The 19,903-nt window shown below is 39.9% G+C and overlaps 1 protein-coding gene across 10 annotated transcripts in view; it reads left to right on the top strand.

The window, feature by feature from the left end:
• Positions 1-19,843, top strand: part of CC2D2B (coiled-coil and C2 domain containing 2B) — a 150,196-nt gene extending 130,353 nt beyond the window's left edge. For 6 of the 10 annotated variants that reach the window (XM_058436151.1, XM_058436150.1, XM_058436159.1 and 3 more), the window contains 3 exons: positions 1,750-1,808; positions 4,042-4,219; positions 8,587-10,473. In XM_058436151.1, the coding sequence (XP_058292134.1) occupies positions 1,750-1,808; positions 4,042-4,219; positions 8,587-8,775 (426 nt within the window). In that variant the 3' untranslated portion in view covers positions 8,776-10,473. Of the gene's footprint in view, positions 1-1,749; positions 1,809-1,850; positions 2,130-4,041; positions 4,220-8,586; positions 10,474-13,027; positions 13,126-19,808 lie in introns of those variants that run through there. The other 4 variants (XM_058436153.1, XM_058436157.1, XM_058436156.1 and 1 more) reach the window with 4 other exon arrangements.
• Positions 19,844-19,903: the final 60 nt, after the last annotated feature.

The raw sequence follows: 19,903 nt of genomic DNA, 5'->3' as shown, positions 1-19,903 counted from the left end.
GCAGACAGAAGCCAGCATCTCTAAGGCAAGGGCTGCTGTGATCTAAATTGTATTTGTAAAAGCTACACTGACTCAGGACCGAAACTAAAGCCTTCTGCCAAGTTGAATCTATAAATATAAAACTCATAGTTGTGTTTAACTTGTATCTCTACTTCTTTCCTGTGGGTTCATGGCCCTCCATCTTCTGCCTTGCCACATACATCCCAGAATAAACCACTATCTAGAGTGAACACTATTACACACAATTGTGAACACAAATTTGAATGTGCGTGAGGAGAATGTGGGTACTCAGAAGTGGTGTTAACAGGGAAATCCCCTTGAAGTTTTGAAGGACATGAGTGCCCAGGAAGAAAGAGGCCTTTGCCAGAAAAGGAAAGGATAAGCACACCATAAACTTCTCAAGTCAGCATAAACCAGGCCTCTTTTTCAGGCCTGAAGGTGGCCTAACTAATCCACAGGAGTTGCCCAGTGAGGAGTAGACAGCTGTTGGTGACAGTAATTAGGGAATTCTGTCCACCTGTCCTGTGTGAGATAGCTGCCAGCTCCTGCAAGATGACAGAAAGTCATCCTTCCCTTCCTCGGTATCTCCCGTCTCCTACCATGCTGTACTGTGGGGCTCCTCCCTGTGCCTGGGACCATCTCTAATCCAGTGCTCCTCCACCATGGCAGGCATCAGAGCCAGCAGAAGGGGAGCTTGTTAAAACACAGGTTGCTGGGCCTCACGCCTAGAGTTCCTGATTCAGTAGATCTCAGGTGAGGGCCAAGAATTTGTGTTTCCAACAAGTTCCCGGATGTGAGGTTGCCAGTCTGGAGGCCACACTTAGGAACCTAGAGGCCTATCAAATATTGCCTCCTTTTTACACAACCCTCATTCCACTCACGAGGGGGGAACATCTGTCCCTGTCCCTACAGCTGCCTCTTCCTCAGCTCAGGAATACCCAAAGTAAAAACTATCTAAACCCAGCCCCTCACTCTTGTCCATGTGAGCCCTGCAAGGAGTTGAGGGTTGGGTTGGCAAGGAACTTGAGAAGTCCTCTCCTCCCAGAAAATCCTGCCCAGGAAGGGAACTGGAAGAAACATGGAATAGCACTGTTCCAGGCAAAGGCTTGGAGACAGGGGAGGTTGAAATGGATTCTGTGTATGTGCATGTGCATGTGTGTGTGTGTGTGTGTGTGTGTAAATGCATACACACAAGCACAAAGAACTGGCTTCTTCCAGCTGAAAGAAACAAATAATCAAAGAAGGAAGATGATCAACCATGTTAGAATAATAATATCTGATGTTTGTTGAGCATTCCATATGTGCCAGGCTTTACATGTATTACTTTATTTTAAAATCTTCACAAAACCCTAGAGCAGTAGGCACTATTATTATCCCTTCTTAAAGACTCAGAACAGAGAGGTGAAGACTTCGCCAAGGTCACAGTGGAAGACACCAGTGCAGCTGCCAAAGATTATTTGGTAGAATCCATACAGTGTCAAATGCTTGTTTGAAAAATGAATTGGGGCGCCAGGTCTGTTTTACCCAGGAAAATATATCTTTTGTAAACCCATCCCCCATCCCCTATTCTCGTGAAGCAGTGTGAAGATAAAAGAAAATGCTGTGGTCTGCATGTTACCTATGGAATTGAGTGTTTTTGCCACAGAAGCCTGGTTTGTCTTCCTCCTCATTATAGCTGGCATTCCAGGAGTGACTGTGATGTCAACATGGTCTCTAGAATCTATTCTAACTTTTGGTTGTCTATTTCAGCCTGAAGAAATAATTTATTTTGAAACTGATAAAACCATGGTAGAAGATCTAAGGAATAGGTACCGTGTTTTCCCCTAATCTCTTGTTGGGTTACCTTTCAGTCTTCTGACCCACCCATTCAAAATACCTGCTAGATCAGCAACAGAAGCATGAAAAAGGAGTTTATAATATTTCCAGCTGGCCCAGTGGCTCACACCTATAATCCCAGTTCTCTGGGAAGCCAAGGTGGGAGGATCACTTGAGCCCAGGAGTTTGAGACCAGCCTGGGCAACACAGGGAGACTTCATCTCTACTAAAAAAAAAAAAAAAAAATAGCTGGGCATGATGGCATATACCTGTAATCTCAGTGACTAAGAGGGGGAGGATCGCTTGAGCCCAGGATTTTGAGGCTGCAATGAAGTATGATCATACAACACACCACTGCATTTCAGCCTGGGCAACAGAGTGAGGCCTTGCAAAAAAAAAAAAAAAAAAGTTCCAATGCACCACCTGGCTCTTCGTACATCCATGGAAAAGTGGCCCCTCTGCCATCCAGGGAATTCTTTGATAGGACAGACTAAGTTAACTCTGGAAACATTGTGGGCCACCACTGGAAAGTTCTCAACATAGATGCCTGTTGAGCCTATAGTGATAATGCAGTAGCCAACACTTCTTGAAAGGACATGAAGGTAAATGACCCGTGACTTGACATCTGGTAAAAACATCCCAGTTAGGCAGTAGAAACGGCAGTACTGCCACTGCTGGACACTCCCAGCCTCCCAAGCACCTACACGTAAGTGCCTGAGGAAGTCAGTCAGTCAAGCCCAAAGGGCCACAGGCTTTGCAGCAGGACTCGCTCCCAGGCCATGTGTGTCAGAGGCTTCTAGATCTGACTGCCTCCAGTGGCTCACACTCACATAGCAGGCTGTCATGGAAGCCACTACCAACCAAGCAACACAGAACATGGCCAGGCAATTTTACCACTCCTTTTCTCACTAGCACACATCTGCCCCCAGTCCCCCACCTGTCATTCTTACTCCTCATTTCCCAGTTCTTAACAAAAAAGGAAGAAATGCAATAGGGAAATGGTTCCCAACTGGTTTTCATTGGAATCACTTATAGAACTATTTAAAAATACAGGTGTCAGCGTCCCTGGATCAATGTCTGGCGGTGAAACATTTTGATAAGGCGCTACAGGTGATTCTGATGCATAGCCACTATTGAGACCCTCTACAAACTCCAAACTACTTAGTTGCACTATAAACTCAGCTAAGAAGAGACCTCCAGCACCTTCTTCTATAACATACACTGCAGTTAGAGAATCAATGCCACACAATCATCCTGCACAGAGAGGCTTTTCAGGAGAGCCCCATCAACCAACCCACACTGTGTCCCCTCTCTCTCCTCCCTGGCATATTCATCCCCAGGCACTGTTCTAGGGGCTGGATATATATAGGTAAAAATGCCTGCCCTTATGGAGTTTACATCCAAGTAGGGGGAAGCTGATCACCAAATTTACCTGTCCAATGCCTTGTTTCCTCCCAACTCTGCTTGCTAAATTAACTCATATAATAATCCCATCCCTGCTAACATCATCCCAGACCAGATGCCTGGATTTTCATAAGGGCGGTTTCTTGGAAACAAAATGTCCAAGTCAAGGGAGGGTCTTGAAGAGTAGGAATGTCAACCCAGTAATCGGATGGTAGGTGTTGTAAAATCACACCCAGTAGGCAGCTGCCTACACATGGGTAACTGGAAAAGAGATGTGCCTTGGAGAATTAATTGCTGGCTATCCCCATGAGGCTTCTTGTCTTCCCAAGCCAAGTAAGAGCCTGCCTCTCCGCAACTTCATTAATATGAGTGGTGGCAGACACCTCTAGCTATAGAGGTCTGGTTTCCTCCTAAGTCGAAAAAGTATCATTCTCATACTTGAATAAAAGTCACAGGCTGGGCACGGTGGCTTACACCTGTAATCCCAGCACTTTGGGAGGCCGAGGAGGGCAGATCACCTGAGGTCAGGAGTTTGAGACCAGCCTGGCCAACATGGTGAAACCCCATCTCTACTAAAAATACAAAAATTAGCCAGGTGTGGTGGCAGGTGCCTGTAATCCCAGCTACTTGGGAGGCTGAGGCAGGAGAATTGCTTGAACCCGGGAGGCGGAGGTTTCAGTGAGCCAAGAACTCGCCATTGCACTCCAGCCTGGGGGACAAGAGCAAGACTTTGTCTCAAAAAAAAAAAAAAAGTCACAAAACTCTTATTACATTTACTGAGTTATAACTTGTCATAAAATTACTTTTGGATTCTTACCTTAGGATCGAAAGGACTCTGAAGAGTAAAGTGATGGAATGGCGACCTAAACACCCAACACATTGGAATCGACAATGTACTTTTATTTTGCGACAAATCCTTCCTAAGCTGGAACTTGGCAAAGGAAGCTTTGTTTCATCTGAAGAAGATAATGAACTTGAAAGAATACTACAGTTTTATTGGGTTTGTACATGATTTAATGCATTAATGACGTTTGTTTTATGTATGTTGTTAATTGCTAAATAATAGCAGTCTTAAATATTTCTGAAATGCCTTTTATCTTGATCCTTAAAGATAGATGCTATAGCATTAAAATACACTTACTGAAGAATCAATATTGTTAAAATGTCCATACTACCCAAAGCAATCTACAGATTCAATGCAATCCCTATTAAAATACTAATGACATTCTCCACAGAAATAGAAAAAACAATCCGAAAATTTATGTGGAACCACAAAAGACCCAGAATAGTCAAAGCTATCCTAAGCAAAAAAACCACAAAACTACAGGAATCACATTACCTGACTTCAAATTACACTATAGAGCTTTAGTAACCAAAAGAGCATGGTACTGGCATTAAAACATAGACCAATGGAACAGAATAGAGAACCCAGAAACAAATCCACACACCTAAGTGAACTCATTTTCAGCAAAGACACCAAGAACATACATTGGGGAAACTACAGTCTCTTCAATAAATGATGCTGGGAAACTGGATATTCATATGCAGAAGAATGAAACTAGGCCCCCATATCTCACCTTATGCAAAATCAAATCAAGCTGGACTAAAGAGTTAATTTAAGGCCCCAAACTATGAAATTGCTACAGGAAAACATTGGGGAATGCCTCCAGGACATTGGTCTGTGCAAAAATGTCTTGAGTAATACCCCACAAGCACAGGCAACCAAAGAAAAAATGGACAAATGGGATCACATCAAGTTAAAAACCTTCGGCACAGCAAAGGAAGCAATCAACAAAGTGAAAAGACTGAGAGAAAATATTCGGAAACTACCAATCTGACAAGGGATTAATAACTAGAATATATAAGGGGCCCAAACAACTATAAGAAAAAAATATAATAATCTGATTTTTTAAATGGGCAAAAGACTTGAATAGACATTTTTCAAAAGAAGACATACAATTGACAGACAGGCATATGAAAAGGTGCTCAACATCATTGATCATCAGAGAAATGCAAATCAAAACTAAATGAGGTATCATCTCACCCCAATTAAAATGACTTTTATTCAAAAGACAATAAAAAATGCTGGAGAGGATGTGGAGAAAAGGAAACCTTTGTACACTGTTAGTGGGAATGTAAATTAGTACAACCACTATCGAGAATAGTTTAGAGGTTCCTCAAAAAACTAAAAATAGAGCTACCATAGGACCCAGCAATCCCACTGCTGGGTATATACCCAAAAGAAAGGACATCAGTATGTCGAAGACATGCCTGCACTCCGATGTTTGTTGCAGCACTGTTCACAAGAGCCAAGATTTGCAAGCAACCTAAGTGTCCATCAGTAGATGAACGGATAAGGAAAATGTGGTGGATATACACAATGGAGTACTGTTCAGCCATAGAAAGGATGAGATCCTGTCATTTGCATCAACATGGATGGAACTGGAGGTCATTATGTTAAGTGAAATTAGATAAGCACAGAAGGACAAACATCACATGTTCTCACTTATTTGTGGGATCTAAAAATCAAAACAATCGAACTCATGGAGATAGAGAGTAGAAGCTTACAAGAGGCTGGGAAGGGGAGTGGGAGTTCAGAGGGAGGTGGGGAATGGGTAATGGATACAAAAAATAGAAAGAATGAATAAGACTTAGTATTTGATAGCACAACAGGGTAACTATAGTCAATCATAATTTAATTGTACATTTAAAATAACTAAAAGAGCGTAATTGAGTTGTTTATAACACAAAAGATAAATGCTTGGAGGGATGGATAGCCCATTTTCCATGATGTGACTATTATGCATTGCATCATTGCATGCCCATATCAAAATATCTTCTCATGTACCCCATATATATATCTATATATGTACTATGTGCCCACAAAAATTAAAAATTTTAAAAAGTGCATTTACTTATAAACCAAGAAACTTCAAATGTGTTGAAGAATTATTACTAGGACCATATTGCATGGCATTAACTTGGAACAAGTTATATGTTTTATGATGTATAAATTACAGGTTTTGCAAAGAGATGTCCAAAAGGAAACCATTCTGCAACTAAAAAACTAACAAAAAAACTCTAGTAATAGATCAATTCCCTGTTATTGGTTCTGGGCAAGAGGACTCCAAGCAAGCTTCAATATCTTCTACATGCAAATTACAGTGGTCCCTTGGTATCATTAGATTTATCTCAGGACCCCCACAAATACCACAATCCAGAGATGTTCAAGCCCCTTATATAAAATGCCATAGTCTTTGCATATAATCTACATACAACCTCACAAAATAGTTAGGTATTATAAGTAATAATTATAAATAGTTACACTATATTGTTTTCTATTTATATTATTTTTTATTGTTGTTTTGTTTTTTTGCGACGAGGTCTCACTGTGTCACCCAGGCTGGAGTATAGTGGTGTGATCATAGTTCACTATAGCCTCAAACTCCTGTGCTCAAGCAATCCTCCTGCTTCAGCCTTCTGAATAGCTGGGGCTACAGGTACTTGCCACCATGCCTGGGTAATTTTTAAAATATTTTTGTAAAGATGGGGTTTTACTATATTGCCCAGACTGGTCTTGAGCTGCTGGGCTCAAATGATCCTCCAGCCTTAGCCTCCCAAAGTGCTGGGATTACAGGATGAGCCACTGTGCCCAGCCTGCTTTTTTTTTTTTTTTTTCTGGATATTTTCAATTTGTGGTTGGTTGAATCCTCAAATGTGAAACCCATGGATATGAAGGACCAACCATACTTCCAAATTTATGCATTTAGCCAGGCCACTGACATCTTTTTGGATGGTAAAAAGATATCTCAAACTCAGGAAGTCCATAAACAAACATGGTGGGCATCTAGTATATTGTTAGGGTCCTCCTTTCCTTCTCCTACTCTACCCCAAGCTCTGGGCATCCTTTCACCTCTTCTTCCCTATAAACTGGCCCAGTGGGTTTTTGAAAACCTCAGCCTCCCAAGAGTGAGACTCCTTCCCCTTACCATGCAATAGACTAGAGGGTGTCTGCCAGGGAACTCTCTGAGATGAAGTAAGGAATCTATTGGGAGTTGAGTACTTAGGTGGGGAGGGAGGGATCTACAGGCACTATTCACTCATGAATAGGGAAGAAGTTGTTTTTGCTTTGCTTTGCTTTATTTTAAAGCTTATAAACAGTAGAAATTTATTTCTCATGGTTCTGGAAGCTGGGAATTCCAAGATCAAAGTGTTAGCAGAAAAGGGGCTCTTGTATATATAATACACCTTCTTGCTGTTTCCTCATATGGTAAAAGAAGTAAGGCAGGTTTTTGCTTTGTTTTTAGTAGAATTAAGAGATAAACAGACAATAAAGCATAGTTAAATATAAGCCAAGGTTTAAAATGTGGAGTACCTATGTAAAATAATCAATTTAGTAATACATAGTCTACAATAAAACTGGACTAAACCCTGCAGCCCATGCTCCAATCCTAGTTTAACTACTCAGTAGCTTTGACCTAGGGCAAGTGACCGAATCTCTCTATACCCTCTACTCCATTAGAAAACAGGAATTTAAAAAAGAAGTTATCTATTTTATCATTGTCTTGAGGATTATGTGAGTTAATAATTACCATGGCACCCAACACCTAGTAAGTATTTAGTAAATGCTATCTATTTTTTTCTTCTATGTGCCAGGCATTATGCTGGGCACTGGAGTTATAGTAGTACACAGGACAGACACAGTCTTGTACATCTGCAGAGATTATGGGTTAGTTAGAGAGATACCAGAAAACAGGTAATTGCAATATATTTTATTAAATAACCTCAAGGAAGGACAGTGTGCTACACAACCACATGGGAAGAGCATGTGAACAGATTTAAGGATCAGGAAAATCCTCCTGAGCTAAGCAATTACAGTGTGAAAGAATGGTTGTCATCTATGTATTATTAAATAGGTAATTTTCCATGGGACCACGTTCCACAATCCTTTAATCCCATCACATAGTAGTCGCTTAGTAAACATAAACTGAATCGATGTTGAATAAATTGTTCTGAAATTCTCACTTAAATCCCCCATATGTAGAATCAAGTAATTTTCTCACCAGCAGTTTACTCTCTAGAAAGTTTGTGGAATGTTACATGTGCAGACTTTGGACTCAGACCTGGTTGTGCTCCTCTCTATCTGTAAAGTAAGGATTATAATAATACCTACCTCACAGGGTTGTTTGAGGATTAAATATGTGAAGCATTTAGCTGTACCTAGAACATAATTTAGCACCCACAGACAACTATTATAGTATTTTATGAGTACTATTTCTTTGAGGCTTTTGTGATCTTTTTGCGTATAGTAATTCCAGATTACCCAGTTGTAACGTGGGTTTATGTGCTGTTCTGTCTTTGATCCAGGTCACGGGATTTCCCATCCAGATGCCATACACTGATGTACAGTCAATTATTGATGCTGTCTATCAAACTGGAATTCACTCTGCTGAATTTCCCCAGACAGAATTTGCTTTAGCTGTATACATTCACCCATACCCAAACAACATATTATCTGTGTGGGTCTATTTGGCTTCCTTAGTTCAACATCAATGAAAAGGAAGCAGAGCAAAGTAAAAGATTGTACTATAGTCCTCTAGTACCAACAAAAACTTTTCTGGTACCTTGAGATTTTGCTGTTTATTCTCAAGTCCAGCTAAGTGCTGGGCCCAATTTTTGATTCACTTACAGAGCTGGGCACTATGGAGACTCGCACCCCTGAGCGAGTCTTTGAGGAGGAGTCTAGATGAGCTTCTTACCAGAGACCTCTCCAGGGAGGACCTTTAGATAGTCTGGCTTTCTTGGGTCACTGTCTGCAGTAGGTCTTATTCTGGGAAAGAAGCAATTTTGGCCTCTTCTCCTAAGACCAATGTTTCTCAAATTGTAGAATTCACACCACCTCCATTTGAATCATCTGGAGAGCCTTGTTGAAAATGCAGATTACTAGATCCTCCTCAAGACCGACTGAATCAGCACCTCTGGGAGTGAAGCTACAGACTCTGCATTATTTTCAACAAGCTCCCCAGATAATTCTGATGCACTGTTATGAGGGAGAGCCCAGCCTTATAGAATGTTGTCACTACTAAACTAAGGCTGGTACATTTGATGCTGGGTCTGATACAATTCCAGATGGAAGCTGCTCAAGTGGAAAACTAAGGTCATTGCCTCTCGTGGATAAAGTGTTATTTCACTGGTAAAGAAAAAAAAAAGAAAATCTACCATGTTGGGCTGATGTTGGCTTCTGGAAGCTTCTCAAAAGTTTGCACTTGGGATGCTACTGACATGAAATTCTTACAGCTCCAAGTATTTGGAAGGAACTCCCAGGAAACTCTAATCTAATTTCTCCCAATTCTGTGAGGGAGGAAATGGTCTTGACAAATCTCAGGACTCCTTTTTTCCTTAGTGAGCAGCCCTCAACTCTGCCTCTGGCACTTTTTGCTGCCTTTCTTTCTTAGTAGTGGTTTATCTAGATCCTAAGAGCCCCTCAAGAAAGACTGGACAGGGGTCTAAGTAGGAAGCACTATACTTTCTTCTAGTTGATTGTTTTGTCCTTCATTAAAAGAAATGTGTTTATATAATTTACTTACATATGACAAAATAACTTATGAAAAAGAAATAATCAAGGAATATGGATTTCCAAAGGTTGACCAGAGCAGTTTTGTATGAGGTAAAGATAAGAGAACATTCATCTCTCCCATTGCAGAACCACTGAGGTTTCTTGGTTCACTCCCACAAGCAGAGAGCAGAGACCCCAAATGTGTCTGCAGGGAATACCCAATCTGTATCTGTTTCCTAAATGTGCATGGGCTGGTGCCAGAAAAGGCCTCACTTATTTGTGGTGGTTAGTCTTGGACCAAGCTTGAGATTACCAGAAGAGGCAAAGTAGGGACAAGAGTGAAGGAATGTTTTTTTCTCCCAGGTTAAAACCTAACTGTATGTGTCTTGTGGCATGCATAAGAAAACTGATCAGAATTTTTAATTTTATTTGAATGTTTTGGTTTAAATTTAATGTGAAATTTTATTATTAAACAAGTCCCCCACTTTGATTGATTTAGCACAAAATGATGCTGATGGAAAGATGAGGATGCCAAAGACAGACTGAATTCATGCAACTCATTTCTGTACAGCTTTGAATATTTACATAGCTATTTTATTAGTTGTTCAGGGTTTTTAGAATTGATAGGCTGCTTAAGAGTAGGGTAGCAAGTGTTCATAGGAAAGCATGGAGGACCTTTCTATATTGTATCCTTTTTACATGAGTGTTACTTTTTCAATTAAATTTTTTCCTGAAAATCATGAAATTATCTGTAATGAATCTTTTTTTTATGAAAATGTTTGAAAAATACATGATTTTAACTGGAATGTATAATTGCAAAGTTCTTTATATCATTCCATAAATAATTACAGGGCATCCATTACATGCCAGATACTGTGTATTATCTATTTAATAATGTGCTGGAGCACAGTGGTGAAAAGACAAAGACTCTACCGGTGTGAGGCTTACATTTTTAAAGGTGAAACAAACCACAGCAAGTAAGTGAGAAGATTTCAGGGTTTGATGAGTGCTCTAAAGGAAAAAATAGGATGGGATGATAGAGAAGGACTTTGGTGGGGATGAAGGGTATAAGCAGAGCAGTCAGGGAAGGCCTAAGGAGATAACATTTAAGCTGATATTTTAAAAATGATTTAACATTAGAATTGCATTCAGTTGCATGTAACAGAAACCTAACCATAGTAGCTTAACCAAATAGGGATTATTTTTCACATATCTGCAAGTTCAGAGGAGGCAGTCCAAGTTTGGTGCAAGAGGCCTACTAACTTCATCCAATTTATTTGCCATCTCTAAAGAGACTTCTATTTTCTAGCCCAGTGGCTTTCAAATTTCAGCAGGTATAAAAATCACCTGAAGGGCTTGTTGAAACACAGATTGCTGGGCCCCACCCCTAGGGTTTCTGATTCAGTGGGTCTAGGGTGATGCCTGATAATTTGCACGTGTAAGTTCCCTTGTGATGCTGAGACGGCTGATCTGGGGACCACACTTTGAGAACCTCAGTTCTAGCTTCACAACCATTTTCATGGCTTAAAAATGCAGAAAAGGAAGAGGAAGACAGAGGATGCCAACTGGTTCCATTCTTTTAAGAAAGCTTGCCAAGAAGCCATGCCAGTAACTTCTACTTATATCCCTTTGGCCAGAACTGTATCACTCCTAGCCATAAGGGAGCCTGGGAGATCAAGAATTCTAAATGGACATATTGCTCTCCCAACTAAAGTCAGTATCCTATTGGTAAGGAAGGAGGAGAGGGTGGCTGTTGGGTAGGCAAATCACAGAGTCTGCCACAGATGAGAGGAAGCCAGTCATGCAAAGACCAGTGGCAAAAAGCATGTGAGGTAGAGGGAACTGCGACTGTGAAGTCCTTCGGTCCAAAAAGAGACTTGCCTGGGGAGGGGAGAGTAGTAGCACGTAAGTCTGGAGAGGTAGATAGGACCAGATCATGTAGGTCTTGGTAAAGAGTCTGGATCTTATTTACAGTGCAACAGGAAATCATTGAAAAGTTTTAAGCAACTGAATAAAATAATATTTTTCTTTTTTATGTTTGAAATTACTTTAAAAACTATTTTTTACAGATACTCATTATTTTATATAAGTGCATAAATGTCATCATGTTTTTTGAAATGCAGGTTCTTTTTTTTGCTTGGGTCTCTGTCCACTGCTCTCCTCTCCCCACCCACATTGTTCACTTCTTCTACCTTCTTACCAAACATGTTGCATGTATCCTTTCACTTCACCAACATTCTCAAATATTCATATGCCAACACACACACATACGCACATATATGCATCTGTTACTGTCTTAGAAAAATGAGATGACATGATGTATGTTTGTCTGCATATTGTTTTTTTCCTTCAAAAATAGTAAAACACCTCCAGGTGAACTATTCATGTTTCCTAAAGGATGCATAACATTCTACAGTGTGGGCAGCACCACTGCATACACCTAAGGAGGTTATGCACTACATGACTCAAAAGTTTATGTGCAAGGACCCCTAGAGTTGTGTAGTATGTAGAAACCTTGGTTGTAAATGTTATTTATTATAGCTTATTCAAACCATTCCCCTACTGATGGGAATTTTTTTTGGTCCATTTGGTTGACAGGTTGTTTATTTTTCCTATATCCTTGCCACTTTTGTGTCTATGAGTTCTATTACTGAAAGAGGAGTGTTGAAGTTGCCAACTGTAATTATAAGTTTCTCTCTCTTTTTTTTTGAGAAGGAGTCTCACTCTGCCACTCAGGTTGGAGTTCAGTGGCACAATCTCAACTCACTGCAACCTCCACCTCCCAGGTTTAAGCGATTTTCCTGCCTCAGCCTCCTGAGTAGCTGGCATTATAGGCACCTGCCACGATGCCTGGCTGATTTTTGTACTTTATGAAGTTTCACCATGTTGGCCAGGGAGTTTATTTCTTCTTTCAGTTTTGTTAGTTTTTGTTTAATGAATTTTAAGTTCTACTGTTAGATGGACACACATTTAGGATTTATGTCTCCTTAATGAATTAACTGTTTTATCATTACACAATGTCCCTCTTTAGTCTTAGTAATTTTCTTTGCTCTGAAGTCTGTTTTGTCTGATGTTAATGTAGCTACTCCAGCTTTCTTTTGATCAGGGTTTATGTGGTATACATATTTTCATTTTTTATTTTTAACATACCTATATAATTATATTTGAAATGAGTTTCTTGTAGACAGCATATACCTGAGTTATGGTATTTTTGTTTGTTTGTTTTGAGATGAAGTCTCACTCTGTCACCAGGCTGGAGTGCAGTGGTACAATTTCGGCTCACTGCAACCTCTGACTCCTGGGTTCAAGCAATTCTCCTGCCTCAGCCTCCCAAGTACCTGGGATTACAGGTGTGCACCACCATGCCCAGCTAATTTTTTGTATTTTTAGTAGGGATGGGGTTTCACCATGTTGCCCAGGATGGTCTTGATCTCCTGACCTCAGGATCTGGCCACCTCAGCCTCCCAAAGTGCTGGGATTACAGGCGTGAGCCACTGCGCCTGGCCTATGGTATTTTTTATACACTCTGATAATCTTTTTAATTGGTGTGTTTAGACAATTTACACTTAATGTAATTATTGGTATGTTTGGACTTACGTCTATCATTTCATTATTTGCATTTCATTTGCTCTGTTTCAGTTCCACTGTTTCCTCTTTCCTGCTTTCTCAGGTTATTTGAACATTTCTTAGTATTTCATTTTAATGTATCTATTATATTTTTGACTATATGTTTTTGTATATATTTTTTAAAGTTTTTCTAGGGATTATCCTAATACACATTTAACTTTTCACAGCCTACACAGAATCTACTTTTTACCACTTTTAAGTGGAATGTAGAAATCTTACCACATATTCTTTTGTTCTTCTGCCTTTATGGTATAATTGTCTAATATATTGTATTTGTTGAAGTATATGCTGAAAACACTAGAAGACAATGTTCACATTTTTGCTTTTAACCATAAAATGTATTTTAAAGAACTCAAGTGGAAAAGAATGTTTACCCAGACATTTATCACTCTGTTGTTCTTCCTTCATTCCTGATGTGCTAAGTTTCCTTCTGGTATTATTTCCCTTCGGTTTAAAAAATGTCCTTTAGCAATTCTTTTAGAGCAGGTTTACTGACAACAAATCTTTGTTTTCTTTCATCTGCAAATGTATTTAATTTCATTTCTGAATGATATTTTTGCAGCATATAGAATTCTGGGCCTGACAGTTCTTTTCTCTCAGGACTTAAAAAAAAATTTCAACCTTTATTTTAGATTAAGGGGGCATATGTGTAGGTTTGTTACATGGATATATTGAATGATGCTGAGGTTTGAGATATGAATGAGCCCATCACTCAGGTAGTGAGGATAGTAACCAACAGTTAGTTTTTCAATCCTTCCCCCCTTCTCTCCCTCCCTGCTCTAGTAGTACCCAGTGTCAATTGTTGCCATCTTTATGTCCATGAGTACCCAATGTTTTGCTCCTACTTGTGAGAATGTGATATTTGATTTTTTGTTCCTGCATTAATTCACTTAGGATAATGGTCTCCAGCTACAACCATGTTGCTGCAGAGGACATGATTTCCTTCTTTTTTGTGGCAACTCAGCATTTAAAAAATTTTGTTCTACTTCTCTCTGGTCTTCTTGGTTTCTGGTGAGAGACCCACCATGCGTTGAATATTTCATTATTCCCCTATAAATAATGTTTTGTTTCTGTTTGTTTTCAATTTTTCTTTTTCTCTAGTTTTTAGCAGGGTTTTGTGTGTGTGTTTTTGTTTTTGAGACACAGTCTTGCTCTGTCACCCAGGATGGAGTACAATGGCTTAATCTTGGCTCACTGCAACCTCCACCTCCTATGTTCCAGCAGTTCTCCTGCCTCAGCCTCCCAAGTATCTGGGATAACAGGTGCATCTCACCACGCCCAGCTAATTTTTGTATTTTTAGTAGAGATAGGGTTTCACCATGTTGTCCAGGCTAGTCTCAAACTCCTGGCCTCAAATGATCCACTCGCCTTGGCCTCCCAAAGTGCTGGGATTACAGGTGTGAGCGACTGTGCCCGGCCTAGTTTTTAGCAGTTTTATTATGTGTGTGGGTACAGATTTCTTTGGGTTTATCCTTGTTAGCATCACCTGAGTTTCTGAGTCTGTATGTTTTTGTCTTTTCTCAAATTAGAGGAATTTTCAGCCATTATTCTACCAAATATTTCTGTACCATATTCTTTCTCCTTTCCTTCAGAGACTCCAATGACATAAGCATTAGACCACTGGGTATTATCCCACAGGTCTCCAAGTCTCTGTTCATTTGTTTCCATCTTTTTTTCAGATTGTACTATTTCTATTGATCTACCTTGAAGTTCACTGACTACTCTGACATCTCCATTCTCCTAATGAGCCCATCCAATGAGTGTTTTTAAGTTTTGTTTTTTTCTATCTTTTTAGTTATAAATTTTCCATCTAATTCTTCTTTATGTATTCTGTTTATTTGCCGAAACTTCTTATCTTTCCATTCATTTCAAGAAAGTTTTCTCTTCTTGGAGCATTACTATAATAGCTATTTTAAAGTCTTGTCAAATAATTCTGTCATCTTAGTGTTAAGTGTCTGTTGATTGTCTTTCCCATGAGAATTGAGATTTGTTTTTGTTCTTCATAGGCTGAGTAATTTGGGTTGTATCCAGGGTAATTTGAATATGCCGTATGTTAGGAGATCTATGTCTTACTTAAATCTTTTGGAGAATGTTGATGTTTTTTGTTGTGCCAGGAATCAACCTGGTTGAGTTCAGGCTGCAAGTTCTGGCTAGCCTTTTGTGGGTTGTGGTTTCGATGTCAGGTCCATTTTCAAAGTCTTTCTGTGCTACTCAGATCTGTCACGTATGTGTGCTGCTTAGTGGCCAGCCAGTGCTCTGGGCAGTTCTGAGTTTTTAGTCTTTTCAGAGTGGATCTATGTATGCACAACTCAGAGGTAAGCCCAGTTGTTCATAAGCACTTTGTGGGATCATTTTCCAAAGCTGCTTCTCCCTCTCCACAGTCTCCCCAGTACTTTTCAGTTCCCTGGCCTCCCTTTTTCAGTTCTTCAGCCATAAAGCTGTGGTATTTAGTTACACCTCTTTGCCCACACTTCCCATTATTGTACCTCCATCCAAAGTAAGGCAGTGGGAAGACAAAGGAAAACAAACAACCACAGCTGTTCTGATCAGATAAGAGGCTTTCCTTTCCTAAGTTTTTAGCACTTGTTGGCCCCTGTTACCACTGTTGTGGCTACCACCAATCTGCTGAAGAATGCCTGGGGGCTACAGCAAGAGAGAGAGAAAAGAAAGAAAGAAAAAATAAATAAATGGGAATTGCCTCACTCTGATCATTAGGAGACTCCTTTGCTGTTCCTTATAACAAAGGGATTCTCCTAGGGCTCTCCCTTTCTGTGCCCTGGTGCCCATTTCTAGATTTCAGGCTTCCTGAATCCAGGCTGGGGGATCCTGGAGGAAGAAGGGGTAACTCACCACCAGTTTGGTGATATTTCAAATTAAGGTCTTCCTCCCCAGTTGCCTGCTACTATTTACTTTACATTGTCTTCCAATAGCTGCTCATGCAGTCTGTCCAGATTTTATAGTTACATTCAGTGGGAGAGACAGGGTGAAGCTGGTTTAATCCATTGTGTTAGGGTTCTCCAGAGAAACAGAACCAACAGAATGTGCATGTGCATATGTGTGTATTTACCTATCTATCTGCATATATATGTGTGTATATGTGTATATGCATATACACAGAGATACAGATATATAAACTAAGGAATTATATCTATATCTATAGTTATATATCTATATCTTACATGATCATAAAGGCTGAGGAGTCCCAAGATCTGCTGTCAGGAGCTGGAGACCAGGAGAGTTGATAGGTAGTTCCAGTCTGAAAACCGGCAGTCTCAAGATGCAAGAAGAGCTGATGTTTTCAGTTTGAGTCTGAAGGCCAGGAAAGACCTATGTCCCAGCTCAAATAAGTTGGGCAGCAGGAATTCTCTCTTCCTCAACAAAGGGTCAATCTGTTTATTCTATTCAGGCCTTAAGCTGATTGGATGAGGACCACTCACATTAGGGAGGGCAATCAACTTTACTTACTCTATAATTCAAATGTTAATTACATCCAAAAACACTCTCACAGACACACCCAGAATAATATTTGACCAAATATCTGGCACCCAATCTTGGCCCAATGAAGTTGACACATAAAATTAACTATCACATTTATCTTATCCAGAAATAGAATCTTATATAGCATTTTAAAATTTGGAATATATTTCATAAATTACAGATTACAAATATCTGTGATTACAAATACCTGGAATGAATTTTTTATAAAGTAGACTTAAAAACTATCCTTAACATTGTTCAACATGCTAAAACAGTTTGGAAATGTGATCTAGGAACTCTTGACTATCAAGCTCAGATGTGATTTACCTTTTTATGACCACTCCAACTACTAGGTGATGAATATTTTCAAGAAGGACAGGAGTAGTTGCAATAAGACCAGTTAAGAGACTACTGTACAAGTCCAACTGAGAGATGGTAGATATGAATAGTAGTTGCAATGAGTTGAATACTACAAATAGCAACAAATCAAGAATGGAGAACCAGAGCCCAGGGCTTTTGGCTCCCAGGCCTTTGCATCCAGTAGAATACGATGCTGCCATTAAAAGGAATCCTGGATGTCCTGTTATGGAATGTTTGCCAGAATATTCTGTATGACAAAATCTAGGTACACAACAGAGCATGTAACATACTACCATTTGTACACAAAATGAGTCAAGGAAGTTTCATATATATATATATATGCATGGTTATAAATACCTGGATATCCCTGGAAGGCTACAAAAGAAAAGAGTAATGGTGTCGCCTCTGGGAAAAACTGGGACCAGGGGAGGGAAAGAAACTTGCTAGTCACTGTATAGTCTTCTATGGCTTGAAATCTACCTTTTTCATGCATTCATTTAAAAAACTTAAATAAACAATTAAAAATCAGTACTTTTCCATTGCCTAAAGTTCTGTGAGTTACAGAAGCTTTCCAGAGAATCTGGTCCCACCTCATCTCTTGTCAAATCTACCTGTGCCTTATGCTGCAGTCACAATGGACTCTGCAGTTTCCCTATTCTGCCCTTTATATAGATGTTCTGCCTTTTTTACTTCCATTCTTTCATACCGTTGGTGATCAGTGCTTCTTTGACTTAGAATGTCTTTCCTATCTCCTCTTCACTCCAGACATACAGTGGCCTCTATTTTCATTCCAAACATGCCTTCACCTTAGAGTCTGCGTGTACCAATTCCCTCAGCCTGGAACGCTCAGCCACCTGATATGTACCTACTCTCTCACTTCCCTCAGGCCTTTGCATGCCTTACCTTATCATGAAACAAAGTCCACTCATGGTCACTTTTTTTTTTTTTTTTGAGACACAGTCTGGCTGTGTTGCCTATGCTGGAGTACAGTGGCGCGATCTTAGCTCACTGCAACCACCACCTCCTGGGCTCAAGCGATTCTTCTGCCTCAGCCTACCAAGTAGCTGGGATTATGGGCGCCCACCACCACACCCAGCTAATTTTTGTATTTTTAGTAGATAGGGGGTTTCACCATGTTGGCCAGGCTGTTCTCGAACTCTCGACCTTAGGTAATCTGTTGGCCTCAACCTCCCGAAGTGATGGGATTTCAGGTGTGAGCCACCACACCCAGCCCACCCATGGTCACTTTGTAGCCTTTTTTTCTGTTTATTTTTCTTCACATCACTTGTTACCATGTGATATGTTTTTTTTGTTGTTCATTATATCTCCCTAGTGGAATAAAAACTCTGTGAGAGCAGAGACTTTATTTAGGAGGTAAGTAAATACCTTAATTGTGTCCACCTTGCTCTAAAGGAATTAAATAAATCATAATAAGCTTGAACTTTGCATTTTAAGGATTTATTATCTAAGACAAACTATGGCAAAATATATGTGTAAAATGAACATTAATCCATAAAAGGAAATGGACACTGAAGTCTTCTCATCACAAGGCAAGTCCAGAAAACAATAATGATTTCTGAACAAATATATCCCAGTGAACAATATTTTCAAAGTAGAAACCATAAATACAGTCTACTTCTTATACTAATGACTATAGTCTGTGCCCCATTTTTCTGAAAGTGTTCTTAAATAGGCCCTGGACAGTTAAGTCATTTAGAAGCCAAATTATTATAAAGTTGTTTAATAGTCATGAAATGGAACCCAAGGAGGTAGACACTATTTAAATGCCATTAAAAATGGCATGAAGCTTTTAGCCTGATGTGTCTACCTTCACTCTAGAGGACCCTGCAACTGAGAGACAGGCCAGGGCAGCCTTCTCCCTGAACTATGTCGGGTTAGGCTGGGATCTGCCAACTTCAGCTTCTGAGTTTACCTTTTCTTGCCTTTGGCTCCTGCGGGCCTGCTCTCCTGGGTATAAGCATCGTCTATGGATAGGGTACGGCTCATATACATGTCTGCTGATGATCTTCAAATGGATGAAGATGCCACCCAGAATCACATAACATGTATTTATCACTTTGTAGTAGTTCTTTATCATGTAACTTTTTGGACAAAGGATTCAAAGTAAAAGGGGTGAAGTTTTAAAAATATTTACGTTTTACTATTAAGAGATTGATCTACAGTCTCAGAAAAGTGGGCAGTCTCACTGTCCTAGGGTTACCATCCACCTCTTTTGTGATAATCCACCAAAGAGGTTAAAATACAATTGATTAGGTTTCCTCTAATCACATTTCAGCCCCCATATCACTTCAATTGACGTCGGAGTGTTCTCACAGTTTTGCAGTTTCCTGATTTACCAGCACAGATGGTTAATTACATCCACCATGGGTTTGACAAGCAAGGTTACTAGAAGTAATCTTAAATGTCTTCATTCAAAGCTCTTGGGAATCCCTACAGCAACGAAAATAAGAAGGGGGAAGAGATTAATTAGATTTCTAGAAGAAAGGTGGAGTTTGAGGTGGAACTTAAAAAGAGAGCATAATTTCACAGAAAAAAAAAAACGCTTCAGGGGCTGCAGAAACAGCTAAAGCACATTTGAAGGGCCTGATGATCCACGGAGCAGCCCCTGGGATGGAAGGGGCTGGTGCAACGTGAAGTAAGGCA

Source organism: Hylobates moloch, unplaced genomic scaffold (genome assembly GCF_009828535.3).
Source record: "Hylobates moloch isolate HMO894 unplaced genomic scaffold, HMol_V3 SCAFFOLD_3, whole genome shotgun sequence".
NCBI classification, from domain to species: domain Eukaryota; kingdom Metazoa; phylum Chordata; class Mammalia; order Primates; family Hylobatidae; genus Hylobates; species Hylobates moloch.
Note: the sequence above shows the minus strand (reverse complement) of the source record. Positions and strands in the feature narration are given on the sequence as shown.